The following is a 12179-nucleotide window of genomic DNA, read 5'->3' as shown; positions in this document are numbered from 1 at the left end:
TATGTCCATCCACCCAGGGCACCTGGGCCCTGCAGGGCAGAGCAGGAGCATGCAGGCCTTAAAGGTGAAAACAGGGGAAATTAGAGTGTTGCAGGTTACAACCATCTCCTGAGTTACAGACCTTCATTTTCTGGTACCCTTGCTGTGTGCTGAAGGAAGCACATTTCCCATTTCTCTTTTCCCTGTCCTGAGCTCTTCTCCCCAGTCATCTGTAAAATATGTGAGCTGATATAGACAATTTTCAATAAAATAATTATTTTTCCCATATTAAAAAAAAAAACCATGACAATACAGTTCACAAAATATCCTGTCTGGATTCCCCACAAAGTCTCTGCTCTGGCCTATTAATCTGAAAGCCATTTGACTACATATGTAGTTTGAAGATTTGAAAAATGCATTAAGCATTAAATGGACAAGTAACTGCAGTCTGAAGTTCTGCTTTACCTAGTGCCATCAGCACTCCATAACATTTCATGTGATGCTCTTGAAAGCTGTGAAGGTTGGCTACTTCTCTAGTAAAATTCTGGTAACTGTGATTCACTATATTAAGGGCTTTTACTGTTCATAAACTGAATCTCTTCCTCCATGTACGTAAACTAGTATTTGTAGATTTCTTTTTCTGAAAGAAGTAAAAGTACATCAAAATTCAAAAAACAAGCCGTCTTGTCTGGAAGCCAGGTGGGTGGCAATCCTACACTAATGTGGATTTAGAGGAATGGAGTGTGGTCTGGTCTCTGGAGAACTGGTTTAGTTCATCTGCTTTTGTGCGTGCTGAGAAGCCAGCAGTGCAGGTAAGTGTGTAATTATGGGCTTATTTAAAATGGAGATTCTTTTACACGACAGATTGCAGCACGTGCAGGAAGAATAATGCCCACAGAAAATAGAACACCTCTGTGAGGGCTCTTGTACCCTATTGTGCCGTGGGCTATTTACAGGCTTTGGCTCAGAGATGATTCCTGGTTTGCCTTACAGGGGCACAGGTTTGCACGGGCCGCGGCCGCCTCCCTCCTGCTGATTGCAGCGGGACCCGCTGCTGCCAGGGAGGCACCTGGAAATGCTGAGCTGCAACAGTTGCACTGGTGTCACCCTGCTCAAACCGCAGCGCAGACAGAGGATTATAGCAAACACCAGGGCCACAAATCCCGTACAGCTTCTTCAGGGCTTCTCCCGTTACTACTGCTGCCAAACACCACGTAGCAGTTATTTTGCTGTGCTTAACGGCTGTACTTGATTTAATGTACTATTATATATGTTACCAAAAATGGTTTAAAATGACTGATCTATTTTCTCCTGGCCTGTCTTCAAATAGTATTGTGATTGCAGAGGGCAAGGCAGCCAACTTCTTTGTAAAATTCTGGTGAACTGCTGTTACCCGAGGAGCAGAGGCGTCACCCAGAGTCTCGCTGCTGATGCTGATCCGTGGGGCCCTGGTGAGTGATCCCCCATTCCCCGGGGGGCTCTGGGCAGCCTGCGCGCTGCGGGCTCGCACCACGCTGCTCGGCGGGCACTGCTGGGTGCGGGCACCGCTGGGGGCAGCCAGCACACAGACCGTCGGCTTTATTTCGTGGAGAAGCCACACTGCCCTTGAAAACTGCAGGTTTAGGGAGTTTATTTCAGTTTATTTTATTTGGCATATAAAAGTATTTAAAACAAAAAAAGGAGAGCTAGAAACCACGGAGGCTTCCCAGCTGGGCCTGGCTAGGCACGAGCGGCCCCCGCTCCCCGCCCCCCTTCTGCAGCCGAGTCCCGCCACGTTCCGCCCGGGAGCTTTTCGCGCCACAGGGCCAGGCCCTTGCAGCTCCACAAAGCGTACACCGCGAATAGAAAAAGAAAAAGGGGACCTCCGCAGTGGCCCCTTCGGGGACATCGCGGGAGACCTGACGAGCTCCTTAGCAGAGGCGGGCGGGCGCAGGGGAGCCCGCCGGGTGCCGGACCCCGCGGGGTGTGCGCTGCATCTGCCAGGACGCGGGCGGCAACGCGGGAAAGGCGCCGCCGGCCCCGCCCCCCGTGGTCCCTCCGCTTTGGCGCGAACCTTCAGTTCCAGCGCTCGCCGCCGCCGCCAGCATGGCCCCGCCGCGCCCGCAGGTGAGCGCTGCCCGCCGGGCTCGCCGTAAGGCTGCGGGAGAGGTCGCTGCTGCTGCGGAGAGGGGGGAGGTTGTGGTGCTCGCCGCCGCTCCCGTGGCGCTCCGGGGTCTTGCGAACCTGGGCAAGCCGGACTGAGCCGCGCTGCGGAAGGCCGGTGGGGTCGGGTGGCGGGGGGAGATCTTCAGTTTGGGCACCCCAGGGAGAGCGACGTCGGGGGAGCCCCACCCCTCGGACCCGCAGCTCCGGGTCCCCTGCCCCGCCGCGGTGCTCGGGTCCCACGTGCATGGCGCTGCCCTTGCCGGCCTTAGTGGAGTGGAGAATTCGGCGTGAGAGCCGCGCTCGGCGGGGGCTGGCGTCCCGGAGCCATGCGCCCATCGCCCCCGCCTCGCCGAGGGCGCGGGCCGGTGGTGGGGCGCTGTTGTGAGGAGCGGCCCCGCGCGGCACGGACGGGACGGGACGGGCGGAAGGAGCACAGGGGTCGGCCCGGCCGCGTGTGTGCGGGGCGGCACCATTTTAGTGGGAGGCGGGAGCGGCGCTGGCCGGGATGGGCGCGTTTGCCGCCCCTGGCTAGCCCGGGGCACCCGGGCCGGGCTGCTCCGCGCCTGAGGCCCCCTCGGGAGCGGCCGGACCGCGCACTGGCCCCGGCTGCGCACCCTCAGCCGCGGCGGGCGGCACCACAACCCGCCCCTTTTGTGTGTGGGGCGGCCGGGCCGCGCTTCGGTGCTCGGCGGAGCTGTGGAGCGAAAAGCCGCAAGCAGAGCGGTGCTGAGGAGGGGACGGAGGGCTCCAGGTTGGCCCGGGCAGCTGCTGCTCAAAGCCCATGTGCCCGGCGTTCGGCCCGGCCGGTGGGCCCGTCAAGCGCCCGGGCACCCCCTCAGTGTGGGTGCTGCCCCCCGGCCTCGCTGCCAGCCAGCCCCGGGGGATAAAATGGGTCTCTGCCACTAGAAACATCTCCTGGGAAAGGAAAACCTGAAGCCCACAAAATAAAGTCTTCTAAATCAGTGGCAAAATGAACAAACCAGAAAGCTGCTTTGTGTAGAAAGGTTGTTTCAAATCTGTGGGTAGGATTCTTTGGCCCTTCCTTAAGAGCTGCAGAGTATTTGGTGTTTGCCTCAAACTGCAAGTAATAAGTGAATCAAAGTAGATTTCTAGGTACTTTTCGTGTACTTGCACTTTTTTTCATCACTGGCTGTGATGACTGGAGAATAGCATGATTTATATGCTTATTTCCACTTGCCTGTTTGCATTAAAAAAGTATTTTTAAATACTGAATGAAATTCATCTGTAACAATGATCAGAACTATATCAGAGTAAAAACTATTGTCATTCCTAACTTAGAGATTTATTTCAAAGCTGATGTTTGTTTTCTGACTTGCATTAAAGGTTGCTAAACATCCTAAAATGTTCAAAATTCCTAAGCTTCAGTACAAAGATATTCTTCAAAGGTACTGTGCTGCAGTAGGTCTCTTCTTAATGGTGTTGCTGTTGTCCTTTTGTAGCGTCGTTCAGCAAGGAGAAACTTCACAACCTTTCGGAATACGAAACTGATTCCCATGGAAACATCCTCATCCTCTGATGACAGTTGTGACAGTTTTGGTTCTGATAATTTTGCAAATACAGTAAGTACAGTACAAGAACAAATAAGATCATGTGTGCTGGACTAGTAAAGATTGCAAAAATGTGAAGCTAATAATGTAAGACTACTTGCTCTGCTTATGTTTTTGTATAGTAGTTATAAACCTGTGCTATATGCTGTCATTTCATTTCACTCTTTACATGTGCTTTTAGGTGGTAATTGTTGGAAATAGATTAGCTGTCAATTCTGGCCTTTGATATGTTACCTAACCTGATGTACCTGGTAATTTACAGCTGTGGTTCTAAAACCCCTTGTGAAATGCCTTAACTTTTTTTTTCTTTATTAAAAAGCTATTTGTTTGTACTGCATGCATAAATGTATTAAATTTTCTGTACAACTTGAATTAAAGGATATTTTCTTTTTGTAGAAAAGCAAATTTAGGTCGGATATTAAAGAAGAACTGGCAAAAATATTTCATGAAGCCTCTGATGATGAATCTTTCTGTGGCTTTTCAGAAAATGAGGTTCAAGATGCATTGGTAAGACAGTTGATTTTTGTTTGCTACTATTTAGATTCTTACACATTCTTAAATGGAGAATAATGCCAGCTTCAGCTTGAAGTTCACTGTTTCAGAAGTAAGCATAATTTCATTTAGTAAACAGTCCAAGTCGCCAGAGTTTAGTTTTCTTTTTGTCTCCATGAAAAGCACTCACGATATGGAGCTTTAAAAATCTTCCATATGTATTTTGAAATATACCTCTTAAACCTGTCCTTGCTGGATGTTGCTCTAACATTACCAGTTTCCTCAATATGAAATACTAGGCTATCCCATGGACTCCAGCAAGCCTCAGAAAAATTCCTGTGTGTCTTGACATGCAGTGAGACCTCCACTCTGGTTGTGTGACAGGGAATGCTGTGCATCTGTCAGCAGTAGAGAAATAGTCATAGGTGGTGAAATCTGCCTTCCTGCTTTTTTTGACATCTGTTTTATTGCTTAAAAAGATCAGTAATAATTCTCTTCTGAATATCAATCAAGTTGATATTCAGAAGAGAAACTGAAGTAGTACCACATTTGGCAAAACCAGGTTCGTCATATTTCTCAGCATGTGCTGAAGTTGACTAGAAAAGAAAAATGGTTAATTGGAAGAAATTACATCTGAGTTAAAAACACAATCATTAAGAGAGTAAGTAGGAGACAAAGCTGGAATAGATAAATAGACAAAAAGTCAGTAACTGAACATAATGTACAACCAGAATCACATACCTGCTTAATAAAAACCCTATGTAAATAAAAATGGCCATTTGATGTCCATTCTTACTGCTGATCAAAGTAAGGCTGTCTTGTATCTAAAAAGAAAAATCAAAGCCTATTGCATAATGAGCTTTTAACTAAATTATGTCCTCACTGAGCCATTGGTTTGTGGGAAATTTGTAAGTAAGACATCAGAATTTGAAGATCAGAAAATACTGGGATTTTATTCATAATTATTTCATTGGTTGGCTCTAGAAGGAAGTGTCCTTTTTTCATCATTGATATGGTGAGATGACTGTACTTGACAGCTTACAGAATTGGGTTTCACCTTGTGCAGACAACTGCAGAGTGGCTTTTTTTTCAGCCAAATGCTAGATGTAGCAAAATGGAGCCCTTTAAAGGCAGTTCTCTTTCTCATACCATGCACACAAACTGGTTTTGCTATTAGACCTACAAGTGAGAGCTAAGACTGCTGCAAGTGCTGCAAATACTGCACTCCATTTTCTGGTGTGTTTGGCACAACCACGTGGGTCTCCCTGAGAGGTTTTTCTCCATGTGTCCCCTCTTCTTTCCTCCCACTCTAAAATACACTAGGACTAGGTGTCTGGATTTCAGCAAGGTAGCCTCTTAAACTACTTCAAGACAAAATGTTGTCCACTGTATTTAACTGCAGAACAACTCCCCTGGATTTACATGCTTCCATTTTGGTTTGTTAACAGAAATTGGAATCAGATTCAGATGAGAATGATGCAAGTGCTGAAAGTGAGATCGATCAGAGAGGGCAGAAATGCTCTGTTCCTCTGAAAGTAGCCATGAAGTTTCCACCTCGACGATCAGAGAGGAGGAAGGGTGGCATGGAACCTGTTCCTGAAACACCAATGCCTGCTCTAGATTCAGACTCTGACACTGAAGAAAATGGTGCTATGTTCTTAGAAAAAAGAGCTTTAAACATAAAGGAAAACAAAGCAATGGCAAGTACTCTATGTCTTCCTGTGGACTGGCCCTTTCCCACCCCCCCTTTCGACTCTTGGGGGACCTTTGTTTAAATTCACTGTAATAGGAATTATGTGAATGCATTAAGATGAATTTGCATGCCTAAAATATAAATCTGATACTTTATATTTACTGGCATATGAAAATCCATAGGCTGCAAGCCTAACGACATAATAAGTTTTGAACATTTCCAAATTACTTGCAGTCACTAAAACATAAATAAGACATAAATGCAAAGAGTTGAAGAATGACTGCATTTCCTATAAGTAATTGTACTTTTAGCCAGTTGCCCTGGTAGTCTGTAATAGCACATAAATACCCTTTTAAAGCTCTGCTTCATTTTTCTCTCTCTTGTTAGCTTGCAAAACTAATGGCTGAGTTGCAAAATGTTTCTGGTATCTTTGGTGGGAGAAAATCGTTGCCAGCTGTCAGTCATGTGAGTATAAACTTACTGGATTTGCATTCAGATTTCTAAGAGTCAAATTCTGACATTACAAAGCAGGATTCTCAATATAAAAACATAATAAACCGTGCAAGTCAAAGTCCAGTTAGAATTTTATTGCTTCCTAAAATGGGTATCCTCATTGTGTAATTCTCTTTTGATTTGCCATGGTACAAAGCAGAACAGATTAATTTATAAAGGTTAAGTGTCTCCACAGGCCAGTAAAACCAAACGAGGTGCTGTGTAAATATGTGTTTATACAAAGACTGGAGATAAGGGAGGACAGCTCAGACCTGAATATTCTGTGAGTTTGGAGCCTTGAAAAACACCTGGCATTTAGCCCAACTTTTAAGAAGGTTGGGTTGTGAATCAGCAGTGTAATGAATTTCACTGCTGATGTATTTGTAATTTGGGTGAAGATTAGAACACCGCTGAAAATCACAGCTCCTCATAGACACGGCTTCTGCTTTTGGCTCTTTCTCAGTGACTAGCAGAATCCCTGACATGAACTTGCTTAGGATCTTCTTGCCCTTGGTTTTCTGACTGGGACAGGGATAGACATGTTTTTGGAAAAGATGACAGGAAGGCATCTTTAGGGGGGGAAATTCAGTATAGGGTCAGGAGCTACCTGTGTTTTCATCTGTTTAATTAGGGGCTTTTAAACATTAGCAGGGACCAAAGCGACTTCCAAGGCGTTCACTGCCCAAATGTGCCTTGAGGAGGAACCCAGACCGGAGTTCTCGGCCTCACACAAGGTCCAGGTCCTTGATTGAAGGCCCTCCTACTGTTGCACCAGAAGAGGAAGAAGATGACCCATACATCTTGGTGAGAAGAAGAAAGATGTCTGATGAATACCTGGAGGTATGATGAAGATCTAGTTCTCCTGTTGTAGGTTGTGAGGGTGGTTTTGTATGAAGGTTTCACTTCAAGAAAATAGCGATTCATACAGAGTTGGTGAGGTTTATCAGTATGCCATGGCCTTAGAAGAATTTTAAAAAAAAAAAAAAAGAAAAAAAAAGGCATTTTATATGTGCTCTCCATTTCCCCTTCCTTGTCCTTGAAAAACCTTGTCCTTCCTCTTGCACCCCAGCAGGAGTGAAGCAGGATCAGTAGCACCACTGCACCCTGAGGGGGACAGATCAAGTAAAGGTGCTAAAGCTGCGTCCATATCATTCATTGGTACAAAGTTCTGTTATATCTTTGTTAAATATATGATAGGTGTTTGAGACTTCAGCATTGCTGTGAAGATCTTTGCTTTTGTAGAGTTTTTGCTGAAACTAGTAGTGCAAGTATTGTGTCTTTGCTATTCAGCATGAAGCCCGTACTCCCAGGAGGGGTCACCGTGGTGCCATGGCTTTTCCACATGTCGTGCGCCCAGTTGAGGACATAACAGCAGAAGAGCTGGATAACATCTGTGGATCTGCAAGTGAGAAAGTATATAACAGGGCCTTGGTAAGTATATTCCAGCTTTGTGAAATGTGTACTTAGTGAAGTAATTTTTTTGTTATTCTGTGTTTGTGTTTTAGCATCAAATAGGGCACACTCCCTCTCACTGACAGAGAGGATGTCATTTTTGGGAGAAATATATCTGAGATCTTGAAGTGTCCCTTCTTATTTTTGCCTGAATTTGTAGAATGGCCCTTACCAAGCCAATTAGCTTGGTTTCGTGCTGGAACAACTGTAATACCTAAGTGATTACCAGACACTGAAGATGCAGTGTCAAAACAGTCTTGGTTCAAACTTGCAAGGTGGCTTTCTGTTTTGGGATAAGCACCGCTAGCTGCCAAAGAGATTTTGTTCAATGCTTTTTTTCCCCTATCTAAAAGGCCATCTTAAATGTCTCGTTTGGTTTTTTGTGTTCTAGGGATCCACCTGCCATCAGTGCCGCCAGAAAACCATAGACACCAAGACAAATTGTCGTAACCCTGAGTGCGTGGGAGTGCGGGGCCAGTTCTGCGGGCCCTGCCTGCGCAACAGATACGGGGAGGATGTCAGAGCAGCGCTGCTGGACCCGGTAGGACATGGGATTTTATTCAGTGCTGGCTTTTGGTGCTTGACTTCCACAGACAGGGCTGTTGGTCACTGGCAGCCGTGGTTTTAACAACTGCTTACAGTGCTGTAGAACATCATGCACTCGTGGCTTGATTCACCCTGAATCACACAACTGTGTTGTGTAGAACTTGTTGTATTTACTACTTCTGTAGTTTTAGTTGCAGGAGTAAAGTATGAGAACAGAGCAGCAGCCAAAATATTCTTGTGTTTGAGCATCAAAATAGTGTTCTCTTTATCTCTGCATTAGTGCTTAATGCCCTAGGGAAAGGAACTGTATTGTGGACAAAGTGCTGCTGCTGTGGGCTGTGATGTAGGAGTTAAAACAGAGTGGAATGCTTCCTGTGATTATGTGCAAGGCAGGCAATGGAGAGCTTAATCCTCTGCAGACTGAGGAATTTGTACTCTTGTACTGGTTTAGACACCTTTATGCAGTGCTGATGTTCACTGCAGAACTCAGTGTGGAGCAGGGCACTCTCCTAAGTGAGTATGAGTTAATCTGGCATAGCATCTCAGCTGAAAGGGCTTCTTGTTGTCTCTCCTCTGTGCAGACATGGAGGTGCCCCCCATGTCGTGGAATCTGCAACTGTAGCTTCTGCAGACAGCGAGATGGCCGATGTGCCACCGGTGTCCTGGTCTATCTGGCCAAGTACCACGGCTTTGACAATGTCCATGCCTACTTAAAGAGGTGAGTGTGCCATTGTGTCAGTGATATGATTGCATTAAGTGGGATAAGCATCTCAAAAGTGGGAGGGAAAAGATGTACACATCCTAGTTTGTCAGGTAAATCTCAAGATTACTCTGTGTTGCCTCCAGAATCTGAGATTTTGCCCTATGATTTTTCTGATAACACTGAATTTTACCTGAAACGAGTGATATATTCACTCTGGCTTTTAGCTCTCAACCTCAGTATGTATTGTCAGGGCTTCCACTAATTGGTTCAAAGAGTTTTCAGTGTTTTGCTGCAAGCTGACTCATGTTTTTACTTGCCTTTCAGTCTGAAACAAGAACTTGGAATGGAAGACTGAAGCTGTGACTGCCTTTAAATTACATATTCTTTCACCAACATAATATTATTGCCTGCAGTGAATTGTTTAATCAAATGAGATTACAAAGTGCCTTCTCTGCTTCCCTTTCCTTTTGGGTAAAAAAGGATAAAAACCTTTCATTTATTTCAGTATAAATCATACTTGGGAAAGCTGTTTAGTGCAGGTCTTCACCCACAGGCCATCGTTTTCTCTTCAGACAACTTTGCAAATCAGATAGCATCAGTCCTTTTATTCATGATAGTAACTTCTTTTTTTTCTTCCTGAAAGGAGATGGGGCTTTAAGCCATCAGTTTCACTCATGCAGCAATCTATGCTGCAGGTTTACTTATCCTCCAAAATTGGTTACAAAAAGATTGAGATATTCTGAAAATTTGGGGTTTTCTCCACAGAACAAAGCACCCAACTTCCGCAATACAGGCACTTCATGATCAAATGGAATTGTAGAATCCTCTGAAACAACAGCATGTTCTTAAGTTCAAAAAGGAAGCTCTGTAAGTTGCAGCTGAGCAGTCTCCAAGCACTAGTATTTGGTTTTATAGAGTACTAAAAGTTCACACTGGCCATTTCAACGGAGATTGTATGAATTAAAAAATGCAGTAGATGCTGTTTGATGTGGCATTTTGTGTGCTCAGATGAGAGAAGGTCACTGCTGAAAGCTTCCACAGCACTAGCATTGCCTACTGGTGACAGTGATGGGAATGTACTGGTGTACATTGTGTAGTGACCACTGTCTAAAATAGAATGTTCCATGTGGTAAACTACTGTTTTGGTGGACTCTCTTTTCCCTGTTCCTGCTGCAGAACTGCTTTGCAGAGTCAGCAGTGGTCCTGGGGAAGAGGGATACCTCCAGGCCAGGGCTTGGTCAAGTAGAGGGGTGACAGTTCGTGTGGCTGTTGGCCATCTTTGAGTGGATGAAAGGTGGTAACTTGTTTAGTTTGGTTATCAGGAAAACAGGCAACGAATGTTTCTGGATCTGGCTCTTTGTGATTGTGGAAGGTTCTTTCACATGACATTTGTGAAATGTAAGTACAGCAGAAACAGCTGAAGAATTCTGATATGCTGAGCACATAGGGGTCTCCTGTACTCTGTTGTAAAAAAGAAGGTGCCATGAAAGTTGCATCCAGAGAACCATAAAGTGTGTAAATGTGCTTAGTTTTGTTATGGAAACTACTGTGTAAGCTTTGTATAAGGTTTAGAATGTAATGCTATAAATAATGTACAGTTGAGCAGTAGAAGAATCACCATGGGTTTAACTTCTGTGCCTGTGCAGTATTTGCACTGTGTGTATACAAAATGATCCACAGTTCGTACCTTTCTGGGAATTGCATCAGTGTGTGTGGGAGGGGAGGAGAGAGGAATTTAGAAACAACAGATATTTATGTCTCAGACTTGCAGTTCTGTTTCATAAATCATCTCCCCTATTGAAAATCTCTTGTCCTCTCTTTGTCTGTTTTTATAGTGTGAATAGCTGTGCAATCTGAGGTGTGGAGAGTGCTCTTCCCTCTAGGTACATTTTGTGAAGAAGGAACTCATTTTAGAAATACGTGTTCTGACAGATAAAAGTGGTTGGGGTTTTTTTTTTTCCTCCTAATTGCTTGCCTTCTGATTGCTAGAGTGTGAAAGTACTGTGCTAAAAGCAGACCCTTGTGTTATATTACAGAGACTGCTGTATTTAGATTTCCTCAGATCTACACTGTTCTGTACAAAATTCTTTATTTTGAAAATAAACATTTTCAATTTTAGAATATTTTTGTCTCTGAGCTGGTTTTAAAAAGCCTGTTAGAGCTGTACTTCTCTTTTACCACTTTCAGGTGAACTTACACTGCAAAGTAAAGGACTTGCTTGTTCCCATCATACCTGGGGGATCAGTGGGACTCTGCCATCTTATCATCTCTGGCTCTGTGTTCCTGAATCAGGCTTGCTCTGATATTCATGCTGCTTGCAGTGAATTGCTCAGTACCTGGTGACTAAATGGTGATGGTCAGAATACGGAGTGCTTAGTTCAGGCTTAACAGAGGCTCCAGGTTGATGTGCTGTGTGCTTTACTCTTCTGCTTTTTCTCCACTTGTTTTTAAACCAGATGCCTACATCCTGAATTGACAAGGATGAGCATCAAATTTTGGACATGAGTTGGAGTAACGTGTGTGCCATTTAAATTTATTTATTTATTTATTCTTTTACAAACAAGCTCTTCCTCTCTGCTCCAGGAAAGAGCTCCTGAGAGGCTTCTCAGGAGCTCTTTCCTGGAGCAGAGAATTACCTGAGGGGCCTTGATTGCATGCTGATAGTGGAGACACTTGTGCTGCTTTTGTGCCCTGGGCCTAGAGACAGGAGTTGCATGAGGCTGTGGCAGAAGGTTACACAAAAAGCTGTAACCTTCTGTAGTGAGAGGAAATGGGAAAGAAGTGATCCAGCAGAGTGACTGAGCTGTCCCAGATACTCTTTACTGGTAAAATCCTCACCTGTTACTCTCACCCAAAAGCTGTCTTTAGATGTGCCTGTCATCACACTGCTTGTGATGTGAGAATAAATTCATATTTATGAATTGTGGAGGATGTTTGTTTGTCTAATGTGATGACTTTGAGGTGTCTCAATACCCCACTTTCCCCAGGCCCCTCTACCACAGTTCCTTAAGTGCTGTTGATGTGGACCTGAAATACAGTTTTAACGAGCTCGCAATTTATAAGTGCAGTGAATGAGCAGCAATTTAGGAAACTGGAGAGAAAAAGGTCC

The 12179-nt window shown here is 44.9% G+C and overlaps 1 protein-coding gene across 2 annotated transcripts; it reads left to right on the top strand.

Annotated features, from left to right (window-relative positions):
- Window positions 1-2003: 2003 nt before the first annotated feature.
- On the top strand, window positions 2004-11098 carry CDCA7 (cell division cycle associated 7). Of its 2 annotated transcripts, none has more exons than XM_054278095.1 (10): window positions 2004-2085; window positions 3585-3704; window positions 4089-4199; window positions 5633-5884; window positions 6265-6342; window positions 7021-7209; window positions 7660-7800; window positions 8213-8362; window positions 8949-9085; window positions 9395-11098. In XM_054278095.1, the coding sequence occupies exons 1-10, from the start codon at window positions 2065-2067 to the stop codon at window positions 9423-9425; spliced, it is 1230 nt and encodes a 409-aa protein (XP_054134070.1). In that variant the 5' UTR covers window positions 2004-2064; the 3' UTR covers window positions 9426-11098. The 2 variants fall into 2 exon arrangements, with proteins under 2 accessions (XP_054134070.1, XP_054134069.1); XM_054278094.1 differs by having other exon boundaries at window positions 7018-7209.
- The last annotated feature ends 1081 nt before the right edge of the window (window positions 11099-12179 follow it).

This window comes from Melozone crissalis, unplaced genomic scaffold (assembly GCF_028551555.1).
Source record: "Melozone crissalis strain CALT ecotype California unplaced genomic scaffold, PUWL_Pcris_2 ptg000023l_1, whole genome shotgun sequence".
NCBI classification, from domain to species: Eukaryota; Metazoa; Chordata; class Aves; order Passeriformes; family Passerellidae; genus Melozone; species Melozone crissalis.
Note: the sequence above shows the minus strand (reverse complement) of the source record. Positions and strands in the feature narration are given on the sequence as shown.